Below are 12,912 nucleotides of genomic sequence, written 5' to 3'. Positions count from 1 at the left end.
GTGGGTCACTGGTGGGCATGGGTTTCCCACAGGCGGAGCAAGCCTCGCACCACGGCGACCGAGGCATGCTCCGATACCAGGGCGGGGGGAGGGCGGGACCTCATCTCTGAAAGTGGAGAGGTGTCCTACTGTAACACACTAAAACTCCATCACAGACCGAAAAGTGGCAATTCCTCAACAAAAAACCTTCAGAACCAGACTCCAGCGAGAGGCTGCTGAACTGGAATTAATTTGCAAACTGGATACAATTAACTTAGGCTTGAATAGAGACGGGGAGTGGATGGGTCATTACACAAAGTAAAACTATTTCCCCGTGTTTATTCCCCCCCCCCCGCTGTTCCTCACACATTCTTGTCAACTGCTGGAAATGGCCCCCCTTGATTATCACTATAAAAGGTTCCCCCCCACCCGCTCTCCTGCTGGTAACAGCTCACCTTAAGTGATCACTCTCGTTACAGTGTGTATGATAACACCCATTGTTTCATGTTCTCTGTGTATATAAATCTCCCCACTGTATTTTCCACTGAATGCATCGGATGAAGTGAGCTGTAGCTCACGAAAGCTTATGCTCAAATAAACTGGTTAGTCTCTAAGGTGCCACAAGTACTCCTTTTCTTTTTGCGAATACAGACCAACACGGCTGCTACTCTGAAACTAAAATTAATCTAACTCATAACGACCATTTACAACTAGATGCAGAGAAAACCACTATAATGCTTTGCCAAGGGAGAGGGGAGTTTCAACAGCCATCACAGGCGATAAGAAGGAAGTGAGGAGCGTGCGCTCGGCAGGGCCCCTTATATCGGCACTATGAACATTCGGCAGCGGGGGGGGGGAAACCAGAGCTGACCTGACGGATACCACTAGGGGAAAATATTTCCAACAGCTGTGCTCGGGCATGCACGCACCCAAATCAGAATGGAAATGTGCAAGCACTCGAAGAACTAGTGTAACTTACACACAAGGCTATGGAAGATGGGAGGGTCTGGAAAAATGATGTCCTTTAGAGCATTAGACAAAGCACCAGGGGAGGCTTTATCTCTATAGCCTTCCATTAGCTGCTTTTCTTGTACATGCCTATCTTCTTCCCCCATGTCAGTGAGTCCTGTTTTGCACACTCATGGAATGCCAAGTCCATGCGTCACCATTTACACCTCTCTTCAGACCAGCTGACGCTGAGATGTCTTTCCCCACTAGATGGGGTGTAGTTTGTTGTTACCAAGCTGATCCTGATACAAATTGGGTCAAAGGGGTTTGTTTGTTTGTTTTTGAAAGGAAAATTCAAAGTGCACTCCACATAATCCTCCCCAGCTCCCTTCCCCAGAGATAAGGCCCTCCACTTCCAGGGTTTGGAGCTGCCATGTCTGCTCCACTGCGGCCTAATGTCTGCCAAACAAATTCTCCTCCCACATAGGTGTCATCACTGGTGTAATCACAACTAACTCTATTGATGCGAATGATGTTATGCTAATGTCAGATATAGGGGTAATTGCGGGGAGACTCAGGCCCAACTTCCCATCTCCGAGTGGGACTTTTATTTTCTCCATCTCCGGCCCAGCTACCACCGGTTTGGATCTTTGTCTCCTACCCAGCTCTAGGCCACGTGGTGAAGATAATCAGAAAGAATTTGTCATTGTCGTAGCAACTGAGATAATTTTTCCTGCCTTTCCCTTCCTCCCCTACCATCCTTCTGGCCAGAAGAGAACAGTCTCTGCACCTGTAAGGGGAGCGCCATGGATTATGATGACAATGCCTCTGCGGTTCTTGGCTGCACGACCTTCTGGAGAGATATCGATGCCAAGGTGGCGTGCGATGGCTCTGGAAATGGGGTTGTTGTCTAGTTCTCCAACAGCCTCCTTGCAGCTGCCATCAATGCTTCGCTGATACTCTACCACAGAGAAACAAGGGGTCATATGACTCTAGCAGATGCCAGTGTCTCAGAGAATCCTTCCCCATTCCCTGAGAGTGCACTCAGTGCTTTGGGAGAGTCCTCAGGAAAAGGACACTCGCCAAGTGGGGACAAAGCATGATTAGCATAACACTAAGGGCCTCAATCCTGCCTTCAGCTAAGGGTGCTCAGACATTCCTGGGCGCTCCCTGGTGTCCTCTCAGAACATCGACTCACTGCTGCAAGTGTCCCAGCTGCTGGAAGGTAAGCGAACAGGGTGACAGAGCGGGGAATGGACAGCCAGTCTGTCTGCCACAAACACTCAGATTGTTCTGCCTGCTCTGTCACATCCCAATACACCCCACTATCCAACAGCACCACAGGAAATGACATCACACTGACTGCCTTGCAGCACCTGAGGGTTTGATCCCAGGGAGTATGAAGTATAATTACCAGGCACATAGCAACAGACATTTAATGCAGTCCTACTGCTGGGGATTGAATGTGTGGCCCAAGCAAATAATCCGCTATGGGAATCAGACTGCCAAGGCCCTGCGGGATTCCTCTGCAGTTTAATGATCTCCAGCAGAGAGCTGTTTTCCTCTTTCAGTGGTTTCTCTTCTGCTCAGTCAAATGGTTAAGAAACACAATACAGGGAGATATGACTGTGAAGATTATTTTCATGGCCCTTCTATGAATCGACTGCAGTGTTTGCAAACAATCATTTGCTTCTTTACAGCCCCCAGCTTCTTCCCTTATTAGCCCACCGATTGCCATACATCTTGGCTCGTGACACTGTAAGCAGCTGCCACACACATGAGAGTGACAGAGCTTCCCTTGTTGGAATGCTCTGCACTGCCATGCAGGAGACCCACACTCAAATCCTGGTGGTGGTCTCAGTCTCCAAGTGTCCAGATCTGAGAATGATGGCAAAGCTGGGCATTGGCAGGGGAAAAGCACCTCCCGTGGCTCAGTAGTGATGTTTCTGGTTAACAGAGAAGTGGAGGGAGTGACGCAGAGTTTCAAACAGCCCTCCAGAGCCAGTGGCAAGTTCCACTGTAAGAAGAAGGGGAGTTAACATGGAGGCAAATGGAAGGATCATGAGAGGTCCAGCTGAGAGTCTGGGGACCCTGTCCAGGGAAAGGAAAGGATCCCAGACTACGTTACATGGGTGCTAACCCACAGATCTGAGAGGGTGTGAATTTTTCACAACCAGAGCAAAAAATCCCACTCTGCTTCCACAGCCAGGGAGGCACATGGGTACAGTAGGATGGATGTGGGTCTGTGAAGTGAGGGGAAGGTAGGGTTTTGGGAGCTCACTCGGGATCCTCCTGTTTCTGTGCACAGTGGCGCTTGGAGTGGCAGGGCAGTGGGGGCCAGGCTGGGGCCAGTGAAATCATTGCTCCACTGATCCACTGGCCATCACCCCCGTGACCCTCCAGCCCGGCAACATAGACATGACGTGGAGGCGAGGATTTGAGGCCTGATGACTTTCAGAAGGTGAGAGATGGGAGCAGCTTAGGAGGCCAAGTCTGCAGTGAAATGATTCAGGGAATACATGAACCCTCTATCAGGGCCATTCCCACCTCAGAGGATGGTGAACTGCTGGAGAGCTGGGAGTGGTTACCTAGCCCCTGTCCTTTTTCAGCACCTTCCTCCTCCTCCTCCTCCTCCTCTTCCTCCTGCTCGAATTTAGACTCCACCTTGTGAGAATGGCTTTCCTCAACAACGGAGGTGGAGGGAAAGATGGTGATCCCGGTGGAGGCAGTGCGCGTGGTCCCAGAAGGATTTTGCTTCACTCTGCGCTCGGAGAGAGATGGGTTCTCTTCGTCATCTAGCCGGGGGGGAGGGAGGGGAAGAGAGGGAGGAAGAGGAGGGAAGGGAGGAGAGATTGAGTGCAGGAAGACATGGTGGGACTTGGCTATTCACCATCTGACATTTGTGATTGCCTTACTGTACAAGCTAGGTTCAGGCAATGCCCAAGCCATATGCCGCCCACTGCGCCTAGGGCAATTTCACCTCATGGCTTTTCCTCAAATGGTTCTCTTTGACTAGGTACTCTTCGTGGTGTGTGATTGATCAATCACATAATATGATTTCTGCCTCAGTATCGGGTGACTGAAACTTTCACAGCTGGAGAGCAGCTAATACAAAATGATGAACAGCAAATTACAGCCCTTGCAGCAGGAATGTTTGGTCAAATGTTCATTGGGCATGTCTATAGCTACTGCAGTAATTACCGTGGTGGTTCATGGCCACACTGCCTTTCTTCTTCTGATAAGCACGTAAAAGGGGCAGTGTGGGGGGCTGAGAGCCTGGACTCTCAGCTCTGTGCACAGCTCCCCCTGGAAGCTGGGCTGCTCTCGGGGCTCTTGGATCCCTGCGGATCCTGCTTCTGTTCTTTGTAATTCTTACGTGCGTGTCAGCCTTTTCTATTTTTATAATGAATTCCTGTTCAACAGACCAGAGGAATTTGCTGCACACAGAGCAATCAGCCAGTAGCTGAACTGAAAAGCACTGCTCTTCAAGGTGTGAACATAGTGGGGAAATACATGCGCTAGATTGCTAAAGCTTGCTGGCCTGTGTCTCTCATGCACTTGCAGTATGGTAGTGACTCGTTACGTGTAATTGTACATGGTTCAGGTAAGTCTCTGTTGAGAGATGTGTTGTGTCCTATCATGTTCTCGGAATTATTGAGGGGCAGGGCTCTTCCTCCATAGCCATGGAGGGGCATGGGTGCAGTAGGATGGATGTGGTTCTGCAGAGTGAGGGGAAGGCAGGATTCTGGGAGCTCGCTCAGGGGATCCTCCTGTTTCTGTGCACAGTGGAGCTTGGAGTGGCAGGGCAGAGTGGGCCAGTCTGGGGCCAGTGAAACCATTGCCCCACTGATCCACTGGCTATCACCCCCGTGACCCTCTGCAACATAGGCATGATGTGGAGGAGTCTCTTGTACAGGGGGCCAGACTAGATGATCACAATGGCCCCTCCTGGCCTTTGAATGGATGACTCTATTATTTAAGGTAACAATGGGTGGAAAGAGCTAGATCTGGGTGGGCATGAAAAGAACCCATGAAATCCCATCATTTGGGCTCTGGCTCCAGCACTACACACTAGAGTCCTTTGGTGACAGGAGTCTAAAGGGCTTGATTCTGTTCTCAGTCCATTACACTGCTGTACAAAGGGGGAGTGACATCAGTGGAGATACTCCTGATTTACACTGAGCAGATGGGGCCTAAGTCTCCTCTCATAGCCTGTCAGTCAGGAGTGATCCATCAAAGTCCACGGAGATTCACCAGCGTAAGTCAGAGCAGAACTGGGACCAGTACATACAGTGCTTGGTGTGGGCACTGCTGGCTGCTGCAGACAAGGCCTGCTATAGAAGGCCAGCCAGTACGGTGTTTCCATGTGGATATCTGGGTTTCCTCCACCAGCATTTCCACTTACATGTAGCCTTGGGGAAAATCCTAGACACAGCTAAGGTCAGTTCTGTTCCTTGAAAGTCTAGAACAAGCTGCACTTTGTTCAGAGTCCTCACCGTTCTCTTGGCTTACTGCCTCCATCATTTTGGCCTTAGCTAGCTCATCTGGAATCCTCTTCTGTTCTTTGTAATACTCCAGCACCTCTGGAGGCAGCTTCTCACCTGGGATGCGAGGGGGCAGCAGCAGGGTGTTATGGGAATCGTAGCCCTTCAGCATCCGCAAAATCTGTGGCCAAAAAGACGAGAAGCCACAGACATAGGACAGGCTTCCAGGAATCCATTCCCTCCTCCCCCAGAGTGCCTCAGAGAGAGCCCAGGGGCCTCTCATATCCCCTCTTCCTTCTCCTCTCTCCCACAAAGGTGTTGTAGAGACCTCCCCTCTAACTGAACTGGGCTGGCCCCAAACCCCTCTGCAGCCCATCAGTGCAGCTGCCTGCATCTGCCGGATGGGGCTACAGGGTAACATGAGATGCTGGCTGCTAGAGCTGGACCACAGCCTCCTCCCACAGCGGTAGATCAAAGTCAACCTGAGGCCTGCTATGACACCATTCACTTGAAGCCTGCCCACTGATGCGAGGCCTATGACTCAGTGTGAAAGGTCTCCCACCAGCTCCCAATTGCTCTGCCAGGAGGTGCTGGTGTCACAGGGCAGTGGAGGAGGGAAGAGGGCATTTCTCTGGAATAGCACATGGAGGGAGGGGTTTGTGGGACTAGGGAATGACTCCAACAGGGATAATCCATGGGAGTTGGGAAGCAAGCAATGAAATGCAGCTACTCCTCAATGCCAGCATCACAGCTGCTGGCCCTTTGGGCTCTCCTGCCTGGTTTGCCTCTAGTGCTTGGTCTCGCTTAATAAAGAGTTGGAACTTCAGGACCTCTGAAGCATTCAGAGGTTTTAAGTGACAAGGGGGGTGCCAGGACTCCCTCTCCTCTCACCCTCTCCTCAGTCAGATACTGCTGGTCAAACTCCAAGGAGTAGAACTCAATGGGGAACTTGCATGGGTTCTTCACTACCACCTCTGCCTCATCCCCCACACCATATGGCAGCAGGGGCCCCAGCTCCAGCACTGAGGGCGTGAACTCCAGCCGCGGTTCCAGACCGTATCCAGAGACAAGCAACAACAGCCGGTCACTGCTCTGGGAGATGTTCACTGTTAGATGGTTGCTGTAAAACCTCTGGGAAGAGAAAGAGAAACCCGTGGGATTCCTTCATGCCCCTTGCTCCAAAGAAACACACAGGGTCCAAGTGCACTACTGGCCTATGTGAGATCAAGATGATGTTTTGGGTGATTTCATCCTTGTCCTTGGTGAATGTACAACACAAAGCCAGTGGGGAAATGAGCTGTAGCCTTAACAGAAAGGCTCAAATGACACACGGTGCAGAGAGTGATTCACCTCTTCCCAAAGCCGCACTACCTGAGCATAATGCCTGGCAGCACTGCCTCAGAACAGGTGAGACTTATGTGGGGGTGGATCAGCCTGCATCTAAGGAGCTCTTACACCTGCTGCTGAAGCATCTGGCACTGGCCACTGTCAGAGACAGGCTACCAGGCTCGATGGCCCTTGGGGTTTCCCCCCTTCATGGGACAGTTATCTCAGGAAGCAGAGTTTGGTGGCAGCACTGATGGGGAGTCTAGGAGAGCTGTGTTGTTAAAGGTGGAAAGGCTGCTCCCAGAGTGATGGGGCAGCTCTCCCAGTTATAAAAGCCATAGGAAGGGGGTCATCAGGGCCATCCCTAGCAGGGTGCGGGGCCCGGGACAAATCAGCCTCTATGGGACCCCCTTAACATTTTTATACAGGTGAAATCTGGTGTGGGGAGGGGACTCCAGTGCTGGGGGGCAAGGGACGATGGAGAGTCACAGGGTTGCACCTGTGCTCGGGGTGAGGGGGCCCGCTGTGCTGGGGGGTCCTGGAAAAGGGAAGGGTCTGGGGCAGAAGGGCACTGGATGGGGTCAGCCGGGCACTGGCATGTTCTGGCAGCACTAGGACGCTGGCGGCTGGTGTGGCAGCAGGTGACACCAGGAGCCGGCGGGGCAGGGCAGAGCGGGGCGAGCTGGGGTCACTGCTGCTGCTGCCAGAGACTGAGCAAGAAAAAGAACTACAATGCGTACTTCCCACTGGCAAGTGCAGGCCTAACCCCTGCTGCCAGTGCCAGGCCCACCGCTAACCCCTAACCCCACCCCCTGAGCCAGCCTGGCTCCCCAGGCATCCCTTACTCCACCCCACTGGGCTGGCCTAGTGCACCCCGCAAGACACATGCACACTGAAGCATGGGGGCGCCCTAAGCATGGGGCCCGGAGCGGTCGCCCTGATTCACCTTACCCAAGGGACGGCTTTGGGGGTCAGAGAGAAGTAGTAGGCTAGCAGTACTTTGCACTCTGGGAGCACAAAAGGGGAAACAGAGGCCCCAGCCCTGGGTTTTCACCACCACACCACACTGCCTCCCCCTTCTTTGGTAATTACCAGACAATCTCACCTCTTCCACTGGCGCAAACTTGACCTGCACATTGAGTCGCTCCCCTGGAGCCAGCATTCCAGATGAGGGGATCATCTCAAAGATAGGGGGCTTTGATTTGAATTCCTGACGCAGCTTCCGCCGCAGGCAGGCTGGCAAGCGTTTATCCACCTGATTGCCCAAACCCAAACGATTAGCTCAGACCCTGAAACACGGCTACAGCCACAGCCTTCATAGAACATGGACCAGCCAAGTAACCCGTCAGAAACAGCTGTTTCAATTAACCAGCGAGAAACAGAGAAGCATGTTACCGCTCAGGCCGGGGATAAAGAATGATGGAAGGATCTGGCCAGGGAATTAGTAGAGAGGCAAGGCGCAAACAGATGACAAATTCCAGACAATCAGAGCCAGCTCCAATTACCCAGGTTCAAAAACCTTTAGCTACAGCACTTTACTCTTGAAGATAGTTACAAGAATTAAACAGTATGGGTGGGAATTTCAAAACAGACTAGGGGATGCTGAGAACAGGCCTTCTCCCACCTCCTCCCCAATCTCCAGCTGAGCAATTCCTCCTCTTCTCTCCTCTCTCAAAGTCCCTTAGTGCAGGGACCAGCCGTGGCTGAGGAGGGCTGCATGAGACTTTCTTCAGAGCTCATCAATGCTGGCCCTTGCTTCGCTACCAGAGGTGCTGCAGAGTATCATTCCTTCTTCCCACAATCCCCTGGGCAGCCTTGTGCTCCCTGCATCTCCTGGTCTGAGGAATGACACATGGGGCTCATGAATGAAGCATGTTCCTGTTTGCAGAACAGAGCATGAAAGGCGCTATGATGTTCCCATGATGTTCTTAAAAAGGGAATTCCCACTTGGCTCGCAGCTTTGACATTAGCAGCTCAAATGTATCAGCTCAGCAAATGTCATCAGCTGTTTGACTATTGGGTCTTAAAACGCATCCACGGCCTAGTAAGCTGACTCTATGGCTGGAGCAGGCTGGTACTCTGCTGTAGGTCCTGGATCTACAATCCTTACTCACTGAGTCACTACTGAGGTAAGTGCTACTCTGTGCAATAAGGGTCATGGAACTGAGGCCTGAGGGCACAATGGGGAGTGGCGGTAATGGAAGGAGGCAGGGACGTCACTGGCTGTCTTTGCTTTACCTTTTTAATGCACTCATTACTGGTGATGAACCATTCGCAAGTGATCTGCAGCTGATTGTGGAGCTGGATGGTCTGCACCTGGCACTGCCCACACTGGATGGAGGAGAACTCCAGCTTGTTGCTGGAGATGCAGAGTGAAGGCATGGTCACCTTGGCACGAAGGCAGATGTGAAACGTCGGGCCAGCTACAACCTGAGTACACAACATAGCCCCCTGGTGAGAAGTCTGGAGGAGAAGTAACTGCAGACTTGAACCGTGACAGGCTGGGGAAGCCGGGCTAAGAAACTGACTCAAACCTTTACCAGCAGGGGATGGAGAGTGAAGGCTACGGGGCTGGAGAATACCTCATACCTTGATGGGCAGGAGCACTTCCACATCTCCCAAGGGCAAGTTGGCACTGCGTGGATCAAACTGTACTTCAAACGTTTCTGTCTCACAGTAGGGCAGGTTCTTCACGCGGTCCAGTTCTACGCTGAAACCTTGAACACCACATAACAAAACCACTTAGAACCTACGGTCTGCAGAAAGCATGATGCATGTGAGTCGTAGTGTAACTATGCTTCACAGTTGTCACAATACATCCCTCCACCACTTACTGGTGACAGAGTGACAGAAAGCAGATCCCTCTGCTCCGAGAGCACAGGTACCAGAGGGAAAGGAGAATCGCCACCGGCTGAAAGCACTAGGGCCTATGAGACAGCACAGCAGTTCTGACTCTGCTTAGTAGAAACACACACACACACACACACACACACACACACACGTTCATCACAACACAGCAAAACTGAGCCAGTGTGAACACTTGTACACTTCCTGGCTAGTCTCTTGAGTTTCTCATGGTTGGGGATTTATATGAGTGATCCCTGTTAATGCAAAGAGCAACCTTACATACAAAGCACTGCACATCAGAGTGTGACAATGCATGTCACTATTCAGCCAGTAAAACAACAGAAACCCCAACCCACAATAACAGAGCACAGGAGAGACCCATCTGCTCCGCCTGTATCTGGGCAGGCCCCTCAGTGAAGTAACATGCACACTTTGCTCTTTAGCATCCCAAGTGTTTGGTACAAGTTACTGCAGCTGCTGAAATCCCACTTATTCTGACTCTCTTCTGCAGAAATTTCCAATCAGCAGCTCCCTACCAGACACCCCAGAGGTGGCTTTAAGGACCTTTCTCCCAGCACAGTCACTGCTTTCTAACAGGACTTGGCTAAGAACTGGTTTATCCTGTAATTTTAAAGCAAAACATTGAAAACAAACACCCAGACATTTTCATTAGTGTTATAAAAGGGGATGATTATTTATTGTTGGTAGCACCGGAGCAGCGAGGGCCCCTAGTGACAGATCAGAACCTCATTGTGCTAGGCACTGTACATACACAGAACAAAGTAATCAGAGCCTTGTATGTGAGTCTAAGACTCAGGTTTAATAACAAAATAAGCACTGTGCTCAAGTCTGTCATGAACGAGATGTGTCTGTGTGCTCCCATGCTGCAAACCTGCATTCCAGCTATCAGATGGAGGGAGACCAGGCCACAGGCCAAGCTGTAGCAAGGGGGGGAAAGAAGGTGCTGACTGCAGCATCATCTAATTCCCTAATAACTGATCCCTGGAGAAACACTGACACTGATCTTAAAGGATGACTCTGGGCCCAATCCTGCTCCCATTAAAGTCAACAGTAAAACTTCCACTGATCACTTAGGGAGCAGGAACAGACTTGATATATTCTGGTCTCGATTCTCTCCTGCACTGAGAGCCACTCAGCCCTGAGGGTGGGCTTAGGGGCTGCTCTTACTTATGCCAGTTGGCTATGATCCCTATGGGACCATTGGCCAGCTGAGAATCAAAGTTGCACAGTCACTCTCCAACTTTCCCCCACCAACAGGGTGTGTAGATGGGGCATTGGCTAGGAGCTGGTATGAGGTTTTCCATCAGCTGAGAGCAGCCCTGCAACGGGGGTGGAGAGGAGGGAATCCTGGCTCTCTGTCCCTCCAACTGAAGTACGAGTTGGCAAAAAGGCAGCTGGCAGAGAGGTGGGTGGAGTGAGCGTTACTGGATGGAGGAAAGCGTAAGAAACAGAAAGCCCTAGTGGGAAGAGGTGGGATTTCCCATAGTACATAGAATCATAGAATATCGCAGTTGGAAGGGACCTCAGGAGGTCATTTAGTCCAACCCCCTGCTCAAAGCAGGACCAATCCCCAACTAAATCATCACAGCCAGGGCTTTGTCAAGCCTGACCTTAAAAACCTTACAGGAAGGAGATTCTACCACGTCCCTAGGTAACCCATTCCAGTGCTTCACCACCCTCAGCCTTTTCTGCAGAACTGCTGCCTCTGCACATTCAACAGATTTTGAACTATTGCATCAAACTGAGATGGTTCATTCCTACTCCCATTTAGTTAAAGCCCACACAAGCATCTCATCCCCATTACCTGTATCATGCAGGGCCCGTCTGTCTGCACGGAAGGATACAGGGAACTCGCCGGTGTTGGTGATTTTGACAATGTGAGTTCGGATGTTACCAAGAATGATGTAGCCAAAGTCCAAGATGTATTCAGGCAGCTGAGCTCTGAAAGGGTTAACGAGAGCTCAGTTTGAGTCACAGCCTCCTGCTCATCTGGGCTGCATTTTCAAAGCGAGGAGCAAGTCCCATGTTATATCACCATTCGCTGCTTAGAAAACTCAGCCCTAAGTGCGGAACGCCAGGCCTAAATTCCCAATGATGTGTCATTAATGGCTTGTCTGCATGGGCAGCAGTGCATGATTTCTAAAGTACACCAATGTGTTGCATGCTAACTGGCCCACGTAGAGCCTGCTGGCGTGAACTAAAAGTTCCCTAGTGTATATTAATGTAATGCTGGGTCACTTAAAATTGCTTCAGTACATTTCAGTGAAGTTTCTCTGCACTGTAACCAAGTTTCACCCATGCCAACGCCCTTAGAATGCAGCACTCAGCCTCCATAGACAGGAGGTGAGGCTCTTCCAAAGCAGGCCCATTCCTCGTTGGTGCTAGGGTCACAATTCAGGAAGGCATCACTATTCCGGAGAGCACTTAAGCATAACCCTATGCACATGCTTAGGTGCAGGTGAAGTCAATGGGACGGAAGCACAACCATGTTCCTGAATCAAGGTGTAGCTGAACAGGGGAAATGTCTTTGTCTCATTCAAGGACGGGCACTGAGAAGACTTGTTGGTCTGTGTACCCCTGTGATCGCACCAGTAGCCACACTCCTTGGGCTAAGTCTTGTCCAGTTGATATCTGTGTAATTCCCAGTTCCTGAACTCAGGAGTGGAATATTGTCCTGCTCTTATGCTCAGTCTGGTCAGCTTGTCCTATGAAGCCTTCTGCTCCATGGCCCATCAGTAGCAATGGTTATTACCAGTCTGAACTGGTTTGGTGGTCTCTGGCTGTTGCCAGTAATGATGCATTAACCTGGCAAAAGGCAATTTGACTTTAATAAATTTGACTGACCCTGCTGGGCTCAGAGCTGGAGACAAAACCAGCCCAGCAACACGAGGAAGACATTTGTAGTCAACAATGGAATTGTAAAATCTTTTGCAAGGAATGCTACACATTCATAAGAACATAAGAACGGCCATACTGGGTCAGACCAAAGGTCCATCCAGCCCAGTATCCTGTCTGCCGATAGTGACCAGTGCCAGGTGCCCCAGAGGTAGTGAACCTAACAGGTAATGATCAGTGATCTCTCTCCTGCCATCCATCTCTACCCTCTGACAAACAGAGGCTAGGGACACCATTCCTTACCCATCCTGGCTAATAGCCATTAATGGACTTAGCCTCCATGAATTTATCCAGTTCTCTTTTAAATCTTGCTATAGTGCTAGCCTTCACAACCTCCTCAGGCAAGGAGTTCCACAGGTTGACTGTGCGCTGTGTGAAGAAGAACTTCCTTTTATTTGTTTTAAACCTGCTG

At 50.8% G+C, this 12,912-nt stretch overlaps 1 protein-coding gene across 2 annotated transcripts in view; it reads right to left on the bottom strand.

Annotated features, from left to right (window-relative positions):
- Positions 1–12,912, bottom strand: part of HYDIN (HYDIN axonemal central pair apparatus protein) — a 443,011-nt gene that overhangs the window by 116,037 nt on the left and 314,062 nt on the right. For both annotated transcript variants that reach the window (XM_074968344.1, XM_074968343.1), the window contains 8 exons: positions 11,410–11,546; positions 9,327–9,454; positions 8,976–9,167; positions 7,843–7,992; positions 6,303–6,542; positions 5,424–5,592; positions 3,516–3,722; positions 1,718–1,888 (listed from right to left, as the gene is read on the bottom strand). In XM_074968344.1, the coding sequence (XP_074824445.1) occupies positions 1,718–1,888; positions 3,516–3,722; positions 5,424–5,592; positions 6,303–6,542; positions 7,843–7,992; positions 8,976–9,167; positions 9,327–9,454; positions 11,410–11,546 (1,394 nt within the window). The remainder of the gene's footprint in view (positions 1–1,717; positions 1,889–3,515; positions 3,723–5,423; positions 5,593–6,302; positions 6,543–7,842; positions 7,993–8,975; positions 9,168–9,326; positions 9,455–11,409; positions 11,547–12,912) is intronic.

Source organism: Natator depressus, chromosome 12 (assembly GCF_965152275.1).
Source record: "Natator depressus isolate rNatDep1 chromosome 12, rNatDep2.hap1, whole genome shotgun sequence".
Lineage (NCBI taxonomy): Eukaryota > Metazoa > Chordata > Testudines > Cheloniidae > Natator > Natator depressus.
Note: the sequence above shows the minus strand (reverse complement) of the source record. Positions and strands in the feature narration are given on the sequence as shown.